Raw genomic sequence first — 22,476 nt, forward strand, 5'->3', positions numbered from 1 at the left:
CACACGACCAAGGCCCGTGTAGTCAATCGGGACCGCCTGCTTTACTAACCATGGCCTCTCGGCAACGCGCCTTCCTGTCTTCCCCGCAAGCTGCACCAAACGGACGCGAGTTAGTATTCACCTACCCACTTTTTGAAACAACGGACAAAGAAACCCGTCCACCCCCAAATCTGCCCTCAGCCGCTGCACTCCTCCATGCCACTGTCCTCCTCCTGACCTCTTCTCCAGTTCCTCCCGCGGCATCATGGGCTTCTTCAAGCGATTCAGGCGTCACAAAACCCCAAAGAAGAGCGAATCCCATCCTCGCAACGACCTCTACGCCCCCGCCATTCCCGAATACCATGGGCCTGACCAGTTTGTCCGCCTGCCCGACCACATCTTGCGTCGCATCTTTGAGCAAGTCTGCCCCCATTCCACTGACGAGACGCTCGACGGCAGCGAGGACAGTGGCAACGATGGCTGCATGAGCTGCGACATGCGAGACCTGGCCCACTGCGCCTTGACAAAGCGACAATGGTATGGTGTCGCCGCCGGCCTGCTGTAAGTTGTGCAATTCTGCTCCGCCTGCATGCATATTGCCGCTGACCTGCCTCCCTAGATACAACAGCATCCGCATTGATGCCGTCCACTACTGCGAGCTCGAGGAAATCTACGCCGACCAGCGCAGGCGCAAGTCGCGTAACGGAGATGAGATTGATGCCCCCACTGAGCGACTCCAGCAGCTCGGCCAGAGTGTCCGCGGCAACCAATACCTCGGCCAGCGTGTGCGCTTCATCAAGCTCCCCTATATGACGCGCGAGGCCTGCAAAGCCGACCTTGCGCGAACCGTGTCCGGCTGCCCCAACCTCGAGTACATTGACCTCCCCGACGGCTTCTACAGTGGCGACCAGTCTTGCCAGTTGCTGCGACAGGAGCTGCAGGGACGATGCCCACACATCAAGAGAATGAAGTACACCGAGGGTGGCGAACAGGCACTCGAGTCGCTCCTCCAGGGCTACTGGCAAGAGCTCATCACCATCGAGCTCAACAAGATACACATTGAGCCCAGCATCTTACGACAAGTTTTCGGCATGCTTCCCCGACTCAAGGAGCTTACAATTATTGGCGCTCCGTGGTTGAACGATTCCACTTTCCACGATGCCCCTGGAATTCCAAACTTCCCTGCCTTGGAAATTCTGAGGTTGGAAAAGTGCCACACTGTGACTGCACAAGGCTTGGCCCAGTTCCTCCACAACCCCATGTGCAGTGCCAGACTCCGAACGCTTGTACTCAAGGACTGCTCTGGCTTCCCGGTGGAATCCCTTCACATTGTTTTGCAGGCAGCGGCCAACCTTCGGACATTGGAGTACACGGCCACCGTCTCGGCATCCCTTCCCCTGGACCCCATTCCGCCACTGAACTCGTACACACTGTACAAGCTCAACTTTGAGGTCGTATCCAATGCCGCCAGCCAGGTCTACCCGCCCGCTGCATCATACTACCAGTATCTAGCCAAGTCGCTCATGTCCAACTCGCTCCCGGCTTTGCGACAGCTCTGGGTTCGTGACCCCGATTTCCCGGAAATCCTTACTCTTGCGCCACCAATACGTCCGTTCAGTGAGGCACCGCCGCCCATTTTCAACCAGCCCCTGGAGGTCTACTCCAAGGGTCTTGATGAACTTGATTGGATCTTTACATCCATCATACCTCCCGAAGGCCAAGCACGACGAGCATCCATGTCTGTGGGCCGGCCGTTGAGCAGCTACTCGGCACACAAGGGCCTTGGGCCCCAGTGGGGCGGAGATGCCCGTAAGAGCATTGTAGTACCTAATGGGTTCGGTGGGTTCCTGGCCATACCTGCTGACAATGATGGGCGGCCAAGGAGCGCTGGCCATATGGCACCTAGTGGAGGCTTCTTTGGACACGGCTACTCCAACTCGCTCGGGGGCCGAGAACCCAGCCCGCGCGCAAGCTGGATGACGCACGTTGGTCGCGAGAAGCGAGCCTCGAGGGCTGATTTGTGGCGCTAGTTTCTGTTCGTTTGGACACGCCAGCATCGCACTCTGCATCTCCACGTACTGCATCTCGCCTGCCCGTCTTTCTTATTTACCTTTCTCTCGCCTGGGTATCTGTCCATGTTCTTTTTTCATCTTCTTCTCAAACATCACCTTTGTAAGATACCAAGGAACCTTTTTCTTGTTGTGTGTTTTTATTTTTGTTCTATTTTGGTCGTTTTTGGGTTGGTGGAACATGGGCGCAACACCAGTACGAATTATGGCGACACCGGGCAGAACCAATGAGGGTCGGACGAAAATACCCCTGGTGAAGGATTGATTTTCGTTTGTTGGCCATGTGTGTGTACATAAGGAAACAAAGCAAAGCAAGAAAGAAAAATAGAGCGCTCGGTTGCGCGGGACCGGTCTCTCGCAGCTACTGAAATTACTACCGACGACTTGTGCTTTTAATATCGGGTGGCGGGTTTGTTTTGGCGAAGGGCTACAGGGCGCACAGGGCCAAGGGTTGTGTGCGTGGTAATATTGCAGTTGGTAATTCTCCGCTGGGATATGACACTACACAAGTGTTTCCTGATTTGGGCAATATAGGCTGTTATGGTGACATACTAGTACTCGGATAGGTGGGTTCATATTACACTACACACACACACATATTACACATGTACGCATAGGGTTCATGTCAATGTCACTGTCAGGCCAGGCAGCCAAGGGACAGGCGTAGCAGTGTCGTGTGCCCTGTATGGATGCATGCACAACATTGCGATCTGCAGGATCTCGTTGCATGCCGCGATGTGCTTGGGGGGCATTCATGCACACACCATGACTACTTACGTGCGTACTCGAATAGCGTGCTGTGGCTAAGGCATGGCGTCCAGGCGTCGCGTTTCAGGCGGGCGTGTGGCTGGCACTGACTGCACTGACCGCCCCACGCCGGTCAGGTGGACGAGTCGTCTAGCGCACGCGCCTGCGTACGGCCGGCCTGCCAGGTTTCAATCTAGCCACTGGCCGTTGTTGCTCTCTCAGGAGGACTACCAAGATAGAACGGGGGGTGGAGAGAATGTTTCGGCTACCTGCTTTGACCTGGTGATTGGATTCAGGTACTTTAATGTCAAAGAATTAAACGCCGCCTTAGCCGTATTCCGCCTGCTGCCACTTGTACTTGCTTCTTCACCCTGTTCACGCCTTCTCTTTCCCCTCACTCGCTGGGTGTGCTCTATGGCCGTGGTTGTGCTTTCTATGCTCTCTACCTCTCTTCGCGCAGGCACAAGGATTCCAGTCGCACAGCATTCTCCACTACACCGCCATGGCTACTGACGCAATGTCCTCGACGCAAAAGGTGTCTCGCTATAGGAGCGTAAGGCGCGCACAGGAACAGCCTCCCATGCAACCAGGCCAGTTTTCGCAGCATGACCAGCCTTCGCAGGGCATGTCGACAGTGCCTACTATGTCTGCAGTACCAGACTCTCAACCTCAGAACGATGCGCCACTCAGCAGGAGCAAGAGCCGCTACCACCGCCGACCACCCACTTCGCACGCGACCAGCCCGCAGCCCCCTCCCCGCTCCAACACCACATTTGATCCTCCACCGCCCTTGTGCCCGCAGTCGCCGCCTTATGCTTCGTCGAATGATGCAGACAGTTCCCCACAGCAGACATCGTATGCGGCCAACACCGCCCAGCGCCGCCCTCGTACCGCCAAACCCCGTGCCCAAGCGTCACCCCTTGTCTATGGCGCACCGAGAGACCACTCCCTCAGCGGTGATGATAGTGCGAGGGAAATTCTCGAAAAGGAGAAGCAGCGCCAGCGGCAGATGAAGGAAAGACATGATGCAGAGGCACGGGCAAGGAGGCAGGCACAACAGGCCGAGTCGGACAGGGCCGACAAGTTGCGTCAGGAAGCAGAGGAAGCGGCGCGGCTGCAGAAGCTGCAGCAACAGCAACGGGAGTTTGAAGAAGCAGAGGCGCTGCGTCGGCAAAGAATCGAACAAAAGGCAGAGCAGGAGCGGGGGAGACGACTACAGAAAGCCGAGCCACGAAAGACTTCGCAAAACAAGGACGAACTTCAACGTCAAGCGGCACTAGCAAGGCTCGAAGAGAGGTCTCAAAAGCCGCCAGCCTCACCCAATGCCATCTCGCCCCCGCGACAGCAGGAGGTTGGGATTGGCATGTTCAAAAGGAGAAAGGACGAGGCTCTAGGTCTGGATGCTCCGGCGCAATTGTCGGCTGCACCACAACTTAGCCTCAGCCTCAGCCATGAGGAAGAAACCATCAAACCTGGTGGAGGGGGTGCGGTCCTGGGCATTGATGCGCCAACTTCAGCCGTGAATGCTGGTGACAGGGTATGTTGGTTGCATCTCGGGCGGGATAAAGTGACTAACAACTGGGGCAGCGCGTTACGGTTGTGTGCAATAAGAAGCGCATTCAACTACCCGTCACACCGACCACAACACCTCTGGATCTGATCAAGTCTGCATCGACTGTTCTCGCTGACCCAATTGATGTTCGCACAGCAGTGATTTCTGAATACTTTACAAAAGTCAGCATCACGCGCCCGCTGCGCAATTACGAATATGTACGAGATGTCATGAACTCGTGGGATCACGACAACCAAAATGAGCTGACCATTATCGACTCGGATGTGGACGGAATCAACCAGGATGATTTGCTCGCATACAAAGTGCCCGAGGCAAGGCCCGAAGGCATGTCGTGCTTCATCCAATACTCTTCGAGACCCGGCAAGTGGAGCAAGCGCCTGCTTACCCTGCGTCCCGACGGCCAGCTAGTCATGGCGAAGAACGAAAAGACCAAGGAAAAGGATCTGGAGAACATTTGCACGCTTACAGACTACGACATCTACACGGTAACACAGCAGAAGCTGGCAAGGGTCAAGCCACCCAAGAAGATCTGCTATGCGGTCAAGAGTATGCAAAAGTCGAATATTTTTGCCGACGAGTCGCAGTATGTGCATTTCTTCTGCACCAATGACCGCAACACGGCAAGCATGTTCTATCATGCTTTGCAGTCGTGGCGGAGCTGGTATCTCAAGTACCAAAAGGGCGAGGGGTTGAAGAAGAAGTCGCCGGCCATGCGCAATGTGTCTGGCACCCAAGAGACAGGGCAGTCATCAGCGCATGCACGGGGTGAGTCTGTAGGATCACATTACCAGCTGGGGGCTTTCTCGTCGTTGTTGGATATGGACAGTTTCAACAAGAAGCTAGATGAAATTGAAGTGCATAAGCCGGGCGAGTTTCCAGATGACAAGCCCTTGTCGAAGCTTGATAGCAGAGCAATGCATACAAGGAAGAAGTCGTTGCGGGTAAAGCAACCACCTCCGGCAACGTTGATCAAGGGTGCAGTCAACAAGCCCAACCCGTCGCAGCCCACGTCTCGACAGACGTCTGGACGACGCAGCTTCGAGGGCAAGGAGGAGGAAGAAGCATTCACTTCTAGTGGGCTTCTAGGCCGAGGCTATAGCGAACGCCAGGCTGCAGCCCAGGCTCGTGAGCAGCAGCAGGCAACGGCGTTTACAGAGGGTCCATCACTGCTGAACGTGGGTCGGTTGGGTCAGGCCGACAGTAGTATCAAACGCAGCACTTCAACGCGCAGCAACCACAATAGGCGGATATCGAGCGACCTGCAAAGAAGTGCTTCGAAGCGGATACCTGGTATGCCTGAGCCGTTGATTGATCTGACGCCGCAGTATCGTCCACCACCACAGCATCTCAACAAGGGCAAAGGGTACAATCCGGGCGCAGGGGCAGGGCCGCTTGTGGAGAGCGCAACGTCGATAGAAGAAGCAATCAAGGTCCCTTCATCGACAGATTGGCGAGCGGGCCGGCCGGGAACATCGCGCGCACATGGAACATATGGTGCTGGTGGCCACGAGCGCACACGGTCGCTCAAGGGTCGTGGCGAGCCCCTGGCTGCATACACACACAACAACCATGGGGCCGCGCCTGAGGATGCCAGCAAAGCATTCACGGGCGGAGGCCTGTTGTCTCGCGCGGGTTATTCCCAAGGCCCCGACGTTATCGGCCGAGGCGTCATGGATGGCAGCAGAGCCCGAGGCCCAATGGTCAATCTCAACCTGAACAGTGAGTTTGCGCAGGGCAGCTTGCTGGGTGGCATGCCCGTTGCCGCACCAGTGATTGATCGAAGTGGCAAGTAAGGTGTTTTTGGGAAGGAGGGGGGGGGGGGCAAAGATGGGTGGTTTGCAGGCGGAACCACTTCCCAAACGGCACGTGGCGTCCTTTTTTTTTCTCTCTTTCCTCTTTCCTTTGTGAGCGCGATTTTAGCCTGATATCCCTGCATAAATTTTTTTCTCTCTCTTCCTTGCGGTTTGTTTCCCAACGTTGTCAGCCCAAAGGCCTGTGTTTTTCAGGTGGCGCCGATGTTGAGGCATAGTGGGGGTGCAGGAGGGATGCCTGGTATGGCCGAGTAGATGAGGCTAGATGTGGTGAGAGTATTGAATTGATCTATATGTTTGGAGCGATACGGGTCTAGATGCAACTAGCTGGAGACCGCGGCGGGCGAGCGTGCGAGATGAGGGTATATGAGAGCTTCGGTTTGCATGGTTGGATGGTGTTGTGTGCTGACGGACTATACAGTACGCGTGTATGTATGTGCGTGTCCGACCAAGTCTCCGATGTCTCCGCCTCCGCCCAAGAACGGGCCCACTCGACTGGCTGCGGAGAGAGTGGCGTGCTGGAAACTTCAACCCCCCGTCGAGCGGGAACCCCGCAATCGCCGGCCTAATGACGAGACGGTGCAGCAGCGGACGCAGTACCGCCTCGGCATATCAACTTCACAAGCGTGGGCAGCGGCATGCGCCATGTACAATTTGCAGTTGTAACGAAAGAAGATGAAAAGACAGAGGCGCCGCCAGAACTGCGCGGCGCCCATCGAGACGGGATGGATCGGTCGATGGTCCGCTCCGCGTCTCATTTCCTCGACAAACTGTTGAGTTGTTGACTCGCGCACATTCGCCGGCCACGCTCCAGCCTTGCCCTGCTGGGCGCCAGCCGCGGGGAGGGAACATGCTAGTAGGGAGTGGGTGGGTGTGTACACAGCACGTACATGTCTATGTTTGTACATGGGTGCACATGTACTCTACTCACCTGTTCAGAGAACGGGGTGCTGTGCATGGCTTGCCAGTACCAATGCGGGCTACATGGCTACTCTAGTTTTGCTCGCGGCCAGCAAATGATATACATGGCCAGCGTCATGGTGACTGCAGGGCCAGCAACGACGTCACCCGCACCAGGCGAGCGTGTCGGCTGGGGAGCTCTGACCCGAGCATCCCAACCACCCTAAACCCTCCCCACGTCGGGGTCTCCCAACGCTCAAGCTCCCAAAACAATAAGCGGCCCGCCAACTCGAGCCCTTGTCGCCGCTGCAGGGCCTGTCTGCTGCGACCACGCCAACCGCTATTACCTCGACTTTTTCCCGTCCATTCTGCTCTCACACCTTCATCAATTGCTCTTTCTGCGGCTGCACCACCACGTCTTGTTGCAGACCCGTATCGCCTATTCTCTCCCCTCCCCACCCCCCGGCGCAGTAAGCCAACCGCCCGCCTAGCGCCGCATCCTGCAGCAGTCCAAACCAAGTACCGAGCTCCAGCTCCATCAGCCCTGTTCCGCCTCTCCTTCTCATTCTCTCCTCAAGAACAGTATTCTCAATCTGCCATTGAGTCTCTCCCTCGTCTCATCTGACCCCCACCACACATTCACAATGGCCTCGGGAGCGCGAGACGTGCAGAACCACGTCCTGTTCGAGGTTGCGACCGAAGTCGCAAACAGAGGTAGCTCCCCTCCATCCTGGTCCCATGACGCAAAACCCTAATCAGCTCCAGTCGGTGGCATCTACTCGGTCCTCAAGTCAAAGGCCCAGGTCACCACAGCAGAGTATGGCGCTGCATACACTCTGCTCGGCCCGTGGAATAGGGCTTCGGTAAGCAGCATACTTGATCACTGCGACACTCCCTGCTCACAAGTCCACAGGCCGCCGTCGAAGTAGAACCCATTGTTCCCAAAGACCCTGCTCTGCTGGCCACGATCAAGTCCATGGACGAGCGGGGCATCAAGACGCTATACGGACGATGGCTGATTGACGGTGCCCCGCGCGTGCTCCTCTTTGATACTGGCACTGGCTACAGGTGGCTTGATGAGTGGAAGGGCGACCTCTGGTCTTCCACTGGCATTCCTTCGCCTCCTGGCGATTCCGAGACCAACGAGGCCATTGTCTTTGGCTACCTCATTGCTTGGTTTTTGGGCGAGGTACGAAGCAAACATGAAGTCAGCCTTGGTACATTTTGCTAACTGCTTTTCTCAGTATGTCTACCATGAGAAGCAGCGAGCCGTCATTGTCCAGTTCCACGAATGGCTGGCAGGTGTTGCAGTGCCCCTTTGCAAGAAGCGCCGCATCGACGTGACTACCATTTTCACGACCCACGCCACACTTCTCGGCCGCTACCTGTGCGCTGGCTCTGTCGACTTTTACAACAATCTGCAATACTTTGATGTGGATGCCGAAGCAGGAAAGCGGGGTATTTACCACCGTTACTGCATTGAGCGCGCTGCCACACACGCTGCCGACGTCTTCACGACCGTGTCTCACATCACTGCCTATGAGAGCGAGCATCTCTTGAAGCGCAAGCCAGACGGTGTACTGCCCAACGGTCTTAATGTCAAGAAGTTTTCTGCGACGCACGAGTTCCAGAACTTGCACCAGCAGGCAAAGGTCAAGATTAACGACTTTGTGCGTGGACATTTCTACGGTCACAATGACTTTGATCCCGAGAATACGCTCTACTTCTTCACAGCTGGTCGCTACGAGTACCGGAATAAGGGTGTAGACATGTTTATCGAATCACTGGCACGACTGAACCACAGGATGAAGAGCGAGAACTCCAACATGACAGTCGTTGCTTTTATCATTCTGCCCGCACAGACTACATCTCTTTCAGTCGACTCGCTCAAGGGACAGGCAGTCATCAAGGCGCTCCACGACAGTGTGAACAACATTGCCGAGAATGTAGCCAAGAAGCTGTTTGAGCGCTCCCTGACTTGGACAGAGGGCTCTGAGCTCCCTGAAGACAAGGACTTGATCACACCTGCTGACAAGATTCTGCTCCGCCGAAGATTGTTCGCCATGAAGCGCCATAACCTGCCGCCCATTGTCACTCACAACATGGTCAACGATGCCGAAGATCCTGTGCTGAACCAACTGCGTCGCTGCCAGCTCTTCAACCACCCCTCCGATCGTGTCAAGGTTGTTTTCCACCCGGAGTTTTTGAACTCGGCCAACCCCGTACTGCCCATGGACTACGACGACTTTGTCCGTGGAACCCATCTTGGTGTATTCTCATCTTACTACGAGCCATGGGGATACACTCCAGCCGAATGCACGGTCATGGGTGTTCCAAGTATCACAACAAATCTGTCTGGCTTTGGTTGCTATATGGAGGAGCTGATTGAGAATGCTCAAGACTACGGTATCTACATTGTAGATCGGAGAATGAAGGGCGTAGACGAGTCGGTCAATCAGCTCGTCGACTACATGTTTGAATTCACAAAGAAGAGCAAGCGCCAACGCATCAACCAGAGGAATCGGACAGAGCGTCTCAGCGACCTGCTCGACTGGAAGCGCATGGGCTTGGAGTATGTCAAGGCCCGACAACTGGCGCTCCGACGAGCATACCCTGCGGCGTACGAGGACGACGAGGAGCCCGACTTCTTCAATTCGCAAGATGTCAAGATTTCTCGGCCTCTGTCCGAGCCTGGATCGCCCCGTGAGCGTTCGGGTATGATGACTCCTGGCGACTTTGCTTCGCTGCAGGAAGGCCGTGAGGGACTGAGCACCGAGGACTACATTGCGTGGAAGCTTCCGTAAGTGCCCAATGACGATTTTAACTGTTTGCGGATAGTTACTAACAAGTATACAGTGAGGAGGAAGAGGCCGATGACTTTACTTTCCCACTTACCCTCAAGACCAAGAGCAAGCCCAACTCTGGCGCAACCACACCTACCTTGCCTGCCGCGGTAAATGGAACTGACTAAAGGTCTGGTGGTAATATTGTTGTTTTTTTTTATCTACAAAGTACAATGATGAATGAGTACGAAATGAAGGGAAATTTGCATTAAACGTGTCCATTGTTTTTTTTTCGCGTTCGTGGGCTTTTTTTTGATCTAAAAGATGCGAAAAGGATGCATGTATTTTTTTTTCGACGTAGGAGATGTGAAGACAAGTCGTTCATGTGTGTGTAAGTGAGTACTGTTGCATGTAAGTAGTGTTTTGATAGCAGAAATGTCGTATGAACTTGTCCATCTCTCACTCTTTTTTTTTTCTTTAAAAAAAATTCATATACATAATTACAAAATACTTGGATCCTTTGCCCACAAATTTTTTTCACACACATATCGTTTTTTTTTTGCAGGATTTCTTTTACAGCATCTCTATACCGCGTGCGGCAAGGGAGTGTTAAAGATGTTTGTTTTTCCGTGTAGTGGGTAGGGTGCTCAAGCTATGTACATTATCAATAGCAATCACGTGAAGCCACCTGTCCGCCAGCAACTTGACATTTGCGAAACATGATACCGTTTTTTTTTCCAGCGAGATGGTACATACGACCATCGGCAAAATAAATCACTGGCTCTCGTTCGTTCGCCGCACGTTAAGTCTTTGACCGGCGGACTAGTAGTCAGGTGGGAGACCACTGGCGAATCCCCGCTGTTGTATGTTTTTTTTGCAACAGTAGTATTGGGATTTGATTTTTGAGTATTAGTTTCTATAAGCAAGTGTCACGTGTGCAGTGCTTTTTCTTGGCATCATCTTAGAGATACCTGTGGTAACGTAGGAGGAGGAGGAGGAGGAGGAAGGCGTGTTTGTGCACAATATGATTTGTCATGGACTTAACTTGGGTATACTAGGAAGTATAGTACGTCCGGTTGTGCCCAAGTCGGACCGTTAGGAGTCTTACATATGTGTGTACTTTACGACCAGACAGCTTGGTAGTAGTATTTCTCATGACTAATATGTCATCCAACCGCCAATACCTATGCGCCCTTTTTTTTGGTTCCCTTTTGCCTTCTTCTTCTTCCCTCGGAACAGGGCACTTGCCGCTTCCGAACACCCGCCGGCGGATGCCGGGATCCGAGTTGGCAAGACTTGTTTAAGTTTGAGGGGCTTATCGTATACACGTACTTATACCTGATGCTTGTGGGGCGGCGGTGAGCTGAAAAAATGTAGTATGTGTTATGGAGAGCGAGAGCATGGAAAGATGGAAAAGATAAGACCGGCCTACTATCGGATCTCATGGTTGTATGTAGTTACTTTGGAAAGAGAGGTGAAATGAAGTGGTGTGTGTGCGTGTGTGGCGCAGGGCAGGTAGGTATGTACTGTAGTCGGTGGTTACAATTGCTGCGCCACATAATTTAAAAAAAACACACACAGACGCTCGGAGCATTTTGCAAAGGAGGGATAGGGGTGCAGATGGTGGTGCCTACTTTCCGCGTGTGTGCTTACACACTTTGATCTTCGGCCGATGCACTGGGTGTCACAGACTCTTTGCTTGGGTAGACGAGAGAGAGAGGGCGTGTGCGGTGAGGTGAGGTGGTTTTGTTTCAAGGGTTTAGGGCTGGGGGGGCTGGGCATTGGGGTTGGCATGGGTTGGTATAGGATAGAGGAAAGTTTGTTTGGCGAATGGGGCAGTGTGATGTCAGAGGTAAGGATGAGATAGCGAGAAAGACGGAATATGCGGGATAGGCGAGGATAGAGGGATTTTGGGCGACGGCAGATGGGGAGAGACATGGTGAGATGTGACAACACATCTAGTTTGGATTGCTCGGAAGGGTCGAGGTGCATGATACGAGGGGCTGAAGAGGGTGTGGAGGTGGGCTTAGCATGCGTGGTTTTTTTTGAGTCGAGTGGGAATTTGGTCACACGTGGTGAAGGGAGACAAGATAGACGAGAAGCAAGATTGATTGTCCGTTGTGTCACTCATAATAAACAGTACCACACAACCTACCGTTGGTTGAGTGTAGTAGTTTGTAGTAAAAGTGTGGTGTAAGACCACAGTAACTTCAGCAAGTCCCCAATACAATACAGGGGTAAGTGGACATAACTAAAACTTTCCCGGGGCCGCGCGCACGAATGCATACTAAAACCCAAAGGCCTGGGCGTGCATGACGCCCCTCAGAGGTCCCTTGGCATCATCGCGCCTCACACCGCGATAAGCCGGGAAATCCATTCGCGATGTTCATCTGGAACTAACCCTGGTTTCCACCCAACCGTGGTTTGGAATTTCTTCGCGCTCTTGCCTCTCCACAACCCCCCTTTTTTAAATATCAAGGAACCTTGTCGTTACCCACAATGCTCTTAAACGGTCCTTTGTTGCGACGCGCTATCGGGTCGGTCCGTTGATGTGATGTTCTCCTTCTGCCACCGCCGCCGCTGATTAACGAACGCTTGACCAACTCAGCTTTCATTACTGTCCGCGCATTGTCCTTCCGTCATAACTGGTTGCTTCCGTCGCCTGCTTGACTAGACTGGAACTCTTTTTTTAATCTTTTTGCTTTTCTTGTCTGCTCCTACGACGGGACGATCGACATCCGAGGGCTTTTCTATAGTCACGCGTTTTCTTTCGCCTATAGGGCGTTCGCAGGGCAATCATGTTCGGCCCCTGGTTGTCCTTCTTTGCATGGTTGAAACAACACACGCCGGCGTCGCTCAAGGCACTCACGCCCCATGCCAACTTTATCACGCTTCACTGTATGTATGCGATTAGAAAAAATGGTCAGAGACGAGATACTTACGAATGGGTAGATGCATACATCATCTCATGGACGCTCATCGGCTCCGTCATCATGTATGGCAATGGGCGCATCCCATATATTGATGCCCTCTTCTTTGCCAGCGGCTCAGCAACACAAAGTGGTCTAAACACGTATGTTAAAAAAATCTTGGGTGCATAGTGATCACAAACTGACAGATTGTGTAGAATCGATGTCAATAACCTCGATCTGTATCAGCAGGTACGCGCGCACGACCGGAATACCAGGAGATCAACATCTTTCTGACCAACCACAGATCACACTATACCTCATGACATGTCTATGCACGCCCATCTTCATCCACAGCTCCGTTGTCGTCGTCCGCCTATACTGGTTCGAAAAGCGGTTTCAGAACATTGTGCTGGAAAGGGGTAGCAGGAGCGGTCGAACGCGAACATTATCGAGGCGCAAGAGCGAGGCGAAGAAAACTAATGGCGCGGATCCGGGACGAGAAGAGCAAGCGGTTGGCTCACGCGAAATCCGCGTCATGAGAGGCTCTAATGGACATGCACATGGCGGCACAATCGAGAATGAAAACGCGTTTAGCGATGGACTGGATTCTACCGGGAACGGCATTCGTCCCAGACGGCGGTCGAGTTCGAGTGAGGATAACATGCCACCGTTTCGGCCACAGACTCCGCAGCAAAATGCGCCGGCGGGCATTGTATGGGCGGATAATCTCAACACACCTGCAAACCAAAAACCAATCAGAAGTTCGGTAGAAGAGTCTCCTGCCAGCCGGCTTCCTGAGATTAACAAGGAAAGGAGTATTGCTTTTGTGGAGGCTCAGCGCAATCCGACGACACGGAACAAGTTGCGCATTCCAGGCCCGCGCGACTTCGATCAGGGTCTTATTCCAGAAGCAGTCGAGGGCGAGGAAGAACTCGATCGCGTCACAAGTAGGATGTCACAGGATTCTCGTGCACACTCGGCCCAGAAGAATAAGCGCTCCAACTCACTACCTTTTGCTTTAAGCGGAGACGACCGGCAATTGAAGAATCACATTACCATCGACGTCCCTGATAGACAACGACCTAACGGACACTCCGTTTACGATCGAACAAGAACAAACGACATCGACTCCAATGGACCTTCATCATCGATGCATCTCCGGAACAGATCGCGCTCACGGACCTTTGCAAGCTTTCTTTCTAGGAATAAGGATGAAGAAGAAGATCCCATGCCCTATCTCAGCTGGACACCCACGCTCGGACGCAATTCCAACTTTGTTGATTTGACCGAGGAGCAAAGAGAGGAGCTGGGCGGTATCGAGTACCGAGCTTTGAAACTGCTGGCAGTCATTCTCACCGTCTTCTACCTTGGCTGGCACATTGTTGGCGTCATTTCTCTGGCGCCATGGATCTCGCATAGTCCCCAGTACAGGGCTGTTGTGGAGAAAGTTGGTATTCACCCGACTTGGTGGGGCTTCTTCACCTCTGCTTCGCTCTTCAACGATCTAGGATTTACTCTCACTCCCGACTCAATGGTTTCTTTCCAATTGACGGTGTGGCCTTTGCTCATCGGTACTTTCCTTATCATTATCGGAAACACGGGATTCCCTTGTATGCTCCGATTCACAATCTGGATCTACTCCAAGTTGGTACCCAAGGGTAGTGGTGTTTGGGAGGAACTTCGGTTCTTGCTTGACCACCCACGTCGATGCTTCACGCTGCTGTTCCCCAGCCAGGCGAACTGGTGGCTTTTCTGGGTCCTGATTATCCTCAACGGCGTCGACCTTATCTTCTTTATCATCCTTGATCTCGACGACCCAACCGTTACATCCCTCTCCGGCGGCCACCGCTTCCTCGCCGGTCTCTTCCAAGCCGCCTCGACCCGTACTGCCGGTTTCGCTGTGGTCAACATCGCCGACCTGCACCCGGCCGTCCAAGTCAGCTACCTAATCATGATGTACATCTCCATCTTCCCCATCGCCATGTCCATCCGCCAATCCAACGTTTACGAAGAAAAATCCCTCGGTGTCTGGGCCGACAACGAACTCGACGACGCAAAATCCAGCTACCTCTCGCACCATCTCCGCCGCCAACTCTCCTTCGACCTGTGGTTTGTCTTCCTCGGCTTCTTCCTCATCGCCATCATCGAAGGCACCCGCCTCGAAAACACAAACGAATACGCCTTCAGCCTCTTCTCCGTCCTCTTCGAAATCGTCTCTGCCTATGGCACCGTCGGCCTCAGCCAGGGCTACCCAGGCACAAACGCCTCCTTCTCCGCTCAATTCAAGCCCCTCTCCAAACTCATCATCATCGCCATGCAAATCCGCGGCCGCCACCGTGGTCTCCCTTACGCCCTTGACCGCGCTATCCTTCTCCCTTCGGAAACTCGCTACCAAAAGGAAAACGAAGAGGCGACCCGAAGGGCCCGTCGCGGTAGCAATGCCGCCGATATGGGATTGACCTATAGCACCGATCGTATTACCCGCACCGGCACTATGCTGAGTCGACGCAGTACCACGAGTGCGAATGGTGACCGCGTCGTCACGGAAACTAGGCCTGAGCAGCTTAAGAGGATTCTCAGTGGTGCTTTTACTGCGGGTCCGACGGGCTTGTATAGAGAAAAGACGAACTAGGGATAACGTTCCTTGTTGTTATTGTTGTCGTTGTTGATGATGTTTTTCTAGCGAGCGCAAGTTATATACGTACACGTTATTTTTTTTTGGTTGTTTACTTTGGTTACTTACTAGATACAACTGGGATATCACAGGTCATGAGCGTCTTTTTATTTCATGTGGAGCGTTTTTATAGTTATAGGGTGGCGTTTCTTGAAATGCAAAGTATATTCCGGCCGGTCTTCGTAAGTGGAAAATGGGTAGTTTTCGCTACGAATACGATGAGGCTCTTTTGAGCGAATGATTTTTTTTTCGTGGTTCAAGTGTCCTACCTGTGTTTAGTGGTGAAGAGAGAATGCACTGCAGTCAAATATGTCACACGAAGAATAGAGTGATGATTACTAAATCACGCTTTCAACATTGATTACTATGCAATATACAAAATCTACCGCCATTACTTCTTATCGTCACCCTTCTTCTTCTCATCAGGCAAAATCTCATGAACCTTGGTATCAAGCCCAACCCAAAACTTCCTTCCCCGCCACTCAACCGTAGTCCCGCCCCAAAACGCTGTGACCCACACCGGAAGTGCAAAAGCCTCACGGCCCAGCCACGCGAAGAAGAAGTCTTTGAAACTTCTTCTTGCGCCATCGAGTAGGCTGGGCTCGGCAGAAGCCTTATCCTTGCTAAGCAAAGGCTTTGTCGCATCATCTGTAGACCGATGGTACGCTGACGCTGAACGCTGCGGGAGCACGAAATCCGGGGTATCTGTATCGATTTCCACTGTCTTGGCGGAGTGCAGGAGGAGGTACTGGATGTAATCTACCAGACACCACGCCGCAAGATGGGCAAGCCAGACGAGGAAGAAAGACAGCCACGTAGGTGGGATACCGAGTTTTGCGAAGAAGGGTAGGGTGGTGAGAGCGTAAGCGCCGTAGAGACCACAAAGAATGCTTTCAGTGCCTGGTTCGACAAAGGTAGCGAGTGTGACTGTGAATTTACGGACCCGGAGCCAGCGGACGCGGCGGTGAAGGTAGGCGGAGACGGAGGTGTGGCTGATGGGTTGGAAGCAGAAGTCACCGAAGAGCATTGCGTGTTTGCCCCATGATTCCTTTTGCGTTCCTGGTTCGGGTTTGTAGCCGGGCTGTTCAAAGGCTTGAGGTTGTTTCCAAAGGGCGTCGCCAATGAGGTGGTCTTCGCAGATGTTGTCAGAGAAGAAATCTATGCCGGCGGCGCGGTCGGGGTTGGATGAAGTAACGTAGTTGAGTTGTGAACGGCGGAACATGGTGCTTTTGCCCATGATGCAAGGGGCTACGGCAACAGTGTTGATGGCTTGATAGAACTTTGCATGCGCGGATGACATAAAGGCTTCATCCAGGCGACCTCCACCACGCTGAAGGAGCTTACTTATGGTGTTACTGGAATGGTTGCGGGGATCAGAAGATGTGGTTGCCGCAATGCTCGTTGATTTTGCTGCGGTGGCTGGTTTTCCTCCAAGTAGTTCCTTTCTGTCCTTGAGCGAGAGATCCTGCGAGTCGAGGTCTACCGTGAGCGGTGTCTGGTGCACGAATTTGTACTTTGTCTTGCTCTTCCCGTTACTGCCCTCCCCGAAGCCACACAGTAGATCTACCAAGCGGCCACAGACGCCTTTTCCAACCCAGACGTTGCAATCCAGTATCCACACAATATCGCCCTTGGCCTCCCTATAAGCGCGGCTCATGTTCCTAATCTTCGGATTGGGCCCCAGCGTATTGTTGTTCTTGAGCAGCATGGGATCCTCCTCCTCAACCAATATCTGTACATCGACATCTGGGAAGTCTTTGCATAGGCGCTCTAGAATCGGAAATGCGGGATCGGATCGTTCGGGAACACAGAAGACGGTGTTTATTTTGTTCCTGGGGTACGTTTGGCGGAGGGTGGCTGCGAGGCATTCGTAAAGACGTGGATCGAGACCCTTGACCGGTCTTATAACTGTAACATGAGGCACCTTTTCCTCATCCAACGTGGTTACGCATGTTGCTGGCTGTGGCCTCTTCCAGTAGTATCGAAACAGTTGGATGAAGCCAATAGCGCAGACGTTCCATACTACCACCCACCAAATCAGACAGCCAGTCGCGACAATAAAGCGCAACTGAGAGACATCGTCTCGGATCGCAGGGTCGGGTGCGCGAAGCATGCGCGAAGATTGTTGTAGGGACCGTATACGTAAGGGTGGGATGTTGACGAATCTCGAAGCGCGGAGGTTGCGGAGTTTGACTACGTAAAGGAGTGACAGCTTGCCAAGACCACACCACGCAGGTACCTCGAAAAGGATACAATTAGTGACAACGCAGGTACAGAGCGAGGGAAGGGAGCGAGAGACGGCGCTTTTGTATTGTAGGGGTTGAAGGAGACCTGTACCTGTTCGACGTCACCGCAGGTGAAGTTGCTTGCTGAGATCAGCGCGCTACAACCACCCAGTGTCCAAATGCAGGATCCCAGGCCTCTTTGCCGTCATCAAATAAGCAGAAAGTAACACGTATAACTACTCATTATTTCAAACTCTGAGTGCGCAACCAAGGAAACGCCAGCGCTATGCAAATTCACAGGCCACGACGAATACAGGCCAATTTTAGAAGTACCCAAGAAGCCAATCGACATCCAGTATCATATCCAGTTCCATGTATGGTCGAACCTACGTCTTGGGCTTCTTGCGTACCAATCCAGCCGTCAAGGTATTCACCCCGTTGGCAGCACTTGCATCGGTCGGCAGGACTGAGTCAGTCTTTACTTTCTTGCGGACTGTGCCAGCCCCTAATTCCTGCACTGGCTCCACCGCCTGTTGCGCCATGTTTGTTGCCTCTGCTGACCCATTGGGCTTTCTCTTCTTCCGCACACCCATGACTATAGTCGGCGCCACACCGCTAGCTGCACCTGAAGACGTGTCTGTAGACGTAAAATCTTTTCTTCCGGTGACTACAAAGCCCCAGTCTTCTACCCCACCCAACACGGCAATTTCCTCCTTCCATTTCTTTGTACTTCGTGCTGCTGCTGCACGGTTCGCAAACGTCTGTTGCAGTAGCACTTCATGTGCACGGTCGTAGTTCTTTAGCGAAAAACATATGGTTCCACGTGATGAAGCAGGCCATTTCCAATAGGGACTGGTTTCAGGAGGTATTTTACCAGATTTGGACGTGTTTGAAGAAGTCGACAGGTGTGATGACCTTGACTTGATCTTGGGTAGAACGAGGGGTATAGGTCCATACTTCAGTTTGGCCTCTTTCTTCCGCTGACTCGTCTTTGGGCGCTTAGGGGTGCGAATACTTTTCTGAGGTTTATTCTGCGAGAGCGGTTGAGACAAGGACTGTTGCGAAAGTACATCCTCATCTTCTTCAGGTATTGAGGGCTTCGGCGGCGTGATCACAACCCAGATAAAGCCCACTATCCGGCCTGAGGAGCACTCTTGTCTGAATGCCATAAACTCCCAGAACTGATCAAGCGTCTTCACACTCTTCCATTGCCCGTTGCTTCTCGAGGGTGTCCCTCCATCAGCCACCATGGCATCTGTCCCCCGGTCTGGGAGTTCTTCGTCCAATTCGTCAAGAAATCTAGCTTTTGGATCGTCCGGGAAATGGGGGACGAGGCAGCGCGGCGGAGCAGCAGGATGAGGAGCTATTTGGAGGAGGGGATGGGCGGCAGCCCACCGACGAGGTGTATTTGGTGCAGGGCTTGGTGGGGTATATCGCAAAGTATCGTACGCTTCGAAACCTGGGATCACTAGGTAGCCTCTCGCCGTAGACTCTACCTGTGGTGACAGAGTGGCTGTCTCGGTAGGCTCGCCCTCGACTAAACGTTGGGGGAAGGGTTTCCGGTCCCCTTCAGCCTTGTATTCCCAGATGATCGGATCGAGGACTTTGCACCACCACTTGACCAAGCCCCTGTCGTCCAGCACATGCTTGTTCTTGTTCTCAATGCTTGCAGGAAACAGATATTGGTCCTGCGCTCTTGCAAACAGAGATATGACCAGTTTCTTGCCTTCCCGTTGCCTTTCTCTTGCAAGCCAAGACACAAAGGTACGGCATATAACTTTCAAGGGTGACGAGGATTGCGACCTCGGTAACTGTAGCTCGGAGAGGTAGCCTGTGGAATCGGCTTTGGACACGAATATGGTTGTGAGGTTTCTCGTAGTGTAGATCAAGATTTCAATGGCAAGTACAAGAACTTCTTCAGGCAAACCTGAGGCTACAGCGTCCTTGGGGATAATGGAGGCGGCCAAGGTATGCGATTCGCAGTACGTCTTTTCGGACTTGCCATGGGGAGGCGCGGAGAAGAGGGCGGAGGACTTGGAGGGCGGAGTTGAGTAGTGATAGAAGGTGATGGGTACGTCCTTTGGCAATTGCTCAGCCAGCAGCTCTTTCAGCGAGCCGGAGGCACCAGAACTCGCCATACTGGCCCAACAGAAGCACGACCAGGGGAGAAGGTCGCGTATCGGGGGAAGATGGGGGAGCGGATGCGCGACCGGAACTAGTACGATTACGGCAAGGCGTCGTGAGTGCCGCAACTTTTCGATGATGCGAACTTCACCTCCGCCAGCACCAGCGCCTGGACTGGCCGCCCCAATCGGACCGCTCCGCCTTCTCTGCCTATAAAAACACCCCCAATGGCTTCCAAACGGCCTCTCCAATCACTCGTCTCGACCGCCTCGTCGTCACTACGTTCAGCGCGTCCATCACAAGCCTCCATCGTGCGGACCTCCGCATGCGCATTTTCAACCACCACACCCGCCAAAGCCGCGCCCGAAAACGATACTGAGATTGCACAACGGCCACGATGGAAACAGACACCCCAAAGAATGGTGGCCCCCTTTAGGTTACGGCCTCAGGCAAAAGGTGGAATTTTCAAGGTCAATGAGGATCCCAAGCGATTAGACGATGCCTATGTGCGCATGTTGGGCCCTGGCGGTGACAAGGTGCTGGGAGAGGAGGTCAAGTGGCTAGCAGTGACACATAAGAGTTTCGATCACGGAAAGAGGGGTTTCAACGACCGGCTGGCATATCTGGGTATGTGTGTATGGGAAACGGCTGGTTAGGCAGGAAACTAATACCGACGCCAGGACGGAGGATTGTCGAACTACAAACATCACAAGCGCTCATAAACTCGCCACAAGAAGACCAATGGCCAAGGGACTCGAATGGTGTGCCCATGAATGACGAATTTGGCCGCAAACCATACCTCCACCCCGCCTTGAACGGACTGCAAGGCCTGACCGATGAGGCAGAGAGTCTAGTGTTGAACAAGTCACGACTAGCACCAATAGCAGAGAAATATGGTTTGGATAAGGTTACTCGGTGGAAGCCCAGGAGGGTATGTAACTTATGTTTGATCAGGCAGATCCAATGGCTAATACACCACAGGCGGACAACCTACAAGGCTCCGGTATTGAATCAGTTCTTATGACTTCGTTATATGCCATTGTCGGGGCGGTGGCACTTGAGAAAGGCGGCGAAGCAGCTAACAAGGTCGTGCAAGACAAGATTCTTGCACCGCTCGGCTTTAGCTTTTCGCCCGATTCATGACCTTGACAAGATTATAATCCAAAAATCTGTACCATATTGTAAACAACTACATGACGCGATGCAGTCATGATTTCAGGTTCATGGTGACTTGTTCTACCTATCTCCTATTTTATCGTATTGGTAGCAACACCTCCTTTCTGGCTAAACGATGCAGGAGAATTGTTATAGTACAACGGACATTTAAATTTTTTAAAGTGTCTCCATGATTCAATATTAACCAATCGCCATCTCTAGCATTGTCCAAGTACTCACAAGACAGCGTAGGAATTTGAGAACATAAAAAGTCAAATAACTCCAAAGATTTCTATACCATCTTGGTAAACAAAAGAACAAGTATGTTGTCATACACCAATCCAATGTGAAGCGTTGTAAACCCAAGCTCTTGCTCTCATGATTTCAGCTCCTTGGGCCCGCCTGAAAATGTTTGAATGTCGCAATACTCGAAGTCGACATATAGAATCTCCCGGGCTCTATTGGTCTGCACCTGGGTTGGCTGTGAACATTGGTCTAAGTGTGTATATATCCCCCTCCTCCAAAATCACAAGAGGCTCTTGATGATTTGCCCTTAGACTGGGTCCCAATATCATTCTTACTTCTATTTGCGACACGCCATATTGGGAAGGTCTAGGAAGCACAGATCTTTACATCAATGCGTTGCAACCTATGCAGATAAAGGAGGTGTTGATTGGATTAGATCAGAATGATGAGTGGGTGGGAGTAGTGAAGACGTATATTGATTGACGTAAGCCCACTTCTTACCCGTGGTGTGCACTACCCTGCTTCTACCCGTACCACACTTCTAGATAGAGAAAACACTATCGTCAGTCTGCCGCGTTCAACATTATACATATATCTAATTGACCTCGCGCCTTTGACCCAATCAACCCCCTTTTGTAACTCAATACCAACTCGACAATCTCTATCCGAACATATTCATCTACAATGCACTACACGCTCCTCATAATAGCGCCTCTCACATTTCTCCTCCTAGATCCAGCCTCGGCCGAAATAAGAATCCACCGCACCCGCTGCAAGAAGATTCTATCAAGATGGGCATGTCTATAAAATGCCGATATCAAAACCCTTACTAACCCCATGTTGCAGCATTCATCCTGCAACACTAACGACCAAAAAGGGTGTGCACTCTTGTGTCCAACTCAGGTAAGGTGCAGATTGTACGTTTTGTTTGTTGATGAAAGAAACTGAAATGAGGCTAGTGTCCTGGTTCGAAATATTATATTGCGTTTGCGGCCGGACCTATAGCGTGTCATTGTTGGTGTGGAATGTCGTACTCAATGTGATTGCGTCTTGGAGAAAAAAAAAAAGAATTTCAGGCGGAGGAGGAAGGGATGACAGCAGGATTCTGATTTGAGCTGCATTTAGAAGAATATTGTAAAGGCCTGGAATTTTTATAACCCTCTTGACGTACCTTGCAGTGATTCTGGACCACCACGAACGTTGTGTTACTATTGCAAGTTCTGTCCCCAAGTCCTAACGCCGACAAATCTAGTTTCTCTGCGCAAGCACTAAGTAACT

At 52.5% G+C, this 22,476-nt stretch overlaps 5 protein-coding genes across 5 annotated transcripts; 4 read left to right on the top strand and 1 right to left on the bottom strand.

The window, feature by feature from the left end:
- Positions 1 to 50: 50 nt before the first annotated feature.
- Positions 51 to 2,415, top strand: PSV08DRAFT_200339 (uncharacterized protein; the record flags this gene model as incomplete). Its single annotated transcript, XM_014226563.1, has 3 exons — positions 51 to 109; positions 229 to 540; positions 599 to 2,415. The coding sequence occupies 3 exons, from the start codon at positions 51 to 53 to the stop codon at positions 2,007 to 2,009; spliced, it is 1,782 nt and encodes a 593-aa protein (XP_014082038.1). The 3' UTR covers positions 2,010 to 2,415.
- Positions 2,416 to 3,191: 776 nt separating this feature from the next.
- PSV08DRAFT_409037 (glycogen synthase-domain-containing protein) lies at positions 3,192 to 10,320 on the top strand. The gene is made up of 6 exons (XM_066093813.1): positions 3,192 to 4,332; positions 4,383 to 6,150; positions 7,839 to 7,942; positions 7,993 to 8,268; positions 8,324 to 9,879; positions 9,936 to 10,320. The coding sequence occupies exons 1-6, from the start codon at positions 3,298 to 3,300 to the stop codon at positions 10,048 to 10,050; spliced, it is 4,854 nt and encodes a 1,617-aa protein (XP_065949343.1). The 5' UTR covers positions 3,192 to 3,297; the 3' UTR covers positions 10,051 to 10,320.
- Positions 10,321 to 12,660: 2,340 nt separating this feature from the next.
- On the top strand, positions 12,661 to 15,406 carry PSV08DRAFT_176541 (cation transport protein-domain-containing protein; the record flags this gene model as incomplete). The annotated part of the gene is made up of 4 exons (XM_014226558.1): positions 12,661 to 12,760; positions 12,815 to 12,935; positions 12,990 to 13,023; positions 13,079 to 15,406. The coding sequence occupies 4 exons, from the start codon at positions 12,661 to 12,663 to the stop codon at positions 15,404 to 15,406; spliced, it is 2,583 nt and encodes an 860-aa protein (XP_014082033.1).
- A 433-nt stretch (positions 15,407 to 15,839) lies between these two features.
- PSV08DRAFT_370290 (glycosyltransferase) lies at positions 15,840 to 19,811 on the bottom strand (the record flags this gene model as incomplete). The annotated part of the gene is made up of 2 exons (XM_066093186.1): positions 15,840 to 17,470; positions 18,080 to 19,811. The coding sequence occupies 2 exons, from the start codon at positions 19,809 to 19,811 to the stop codon at positions 15,840 to 15,842; spliced, it is 3,363 nt and encodes a 1,120-aa protein (XP_065949344.1).
- Positions 19,812 to 19,968: 157 nt separating this feature from the next.
- PSV08DRAFT_288937 (mitochondrial 54S ribosomal protein mL57) lies at positions 19,969 to 21,130 on the top strand. The gene is made up of 3 exons (XM_014226555.1): positions 19,969 to 20,424; positions 20,478 to 20,728; positions 20,779 to 21,130. The coding sequence occupies exons 1-3, from the start codon at positions 20,025 to 20,027 to the stop codon at positions 20,938 to 20,940; spliced, it is 813 nt and encodes a 270-aa protein (XP_014082030.1). The 5' UTR covers positions 19,969 to 20,024; the 3' UTR covers positions 20,941 to 21,130.
- The last annotated feature ends 1,346 nt before the right edge of the window (positions 21,131 to 22,476 follow it).

The sequence above is a fragment of the Bipolaris maydis genome, assembly GCF_028858645.1.
Source record: "Bipolaris maydis strain C4 unplaced genomic scaffold PSV08scaffold_5, whole genome shotgun sequence".
Taxonomy (NCBI): domain Eukaryota; kingdom Fungi; phylum Ascomycota; class Dothideomycetes; order Pleosporales; family Pleosporaceae; genus Bipolaris; species Bipolaris maydis.

Bases quoted from the DNA above. Each gene is read 5' to 3' on its own strand.
- PSV08DRAFT_409037 (XM_066093813.1), top strand. From the start codon at position 3,298: ATGGCTACTGACGCAATGTCCTCGACGCAAAAGGTGTCTCGCTATAGG. The intron at 6,151-7,838 runs GTGGCAAGTAAG...AACCCTAATCAG, and splicing joins CGCACCAGTGATTGATCGAA to CTCCAGTCGGTGGCATCTAC. The intron at 9,880-9,935 runs GTAAGTGCCCAA...ACAAGTATACAG, and splicing joins TACATTGCGTGGAAGCTTCC to TGAGGAGGAAGAGGCCGATG.
- PSV08DRAFT_288937 (XM_014226555.1), top strand. From the start codon at position 20,025: ATGGCTTCCAAACGGCCTCTCCAATCACTCGTCTCGACCGCCTCGTCG. The intron at 20,425-20,477 runs GTATGTGTGTAT...TACCGACGCCAG, and splicing joins CGACCGGCTGGCATATCTGG to GACGGAGGATTGTCGAACTA. The intron at 20,729-20,778 runs GTATGTAACTTA...AATACACCACAG, and splicing joins CTCGGTGGAAGCCCAGGAGG to GCGGACAACCTACAAGGCTC.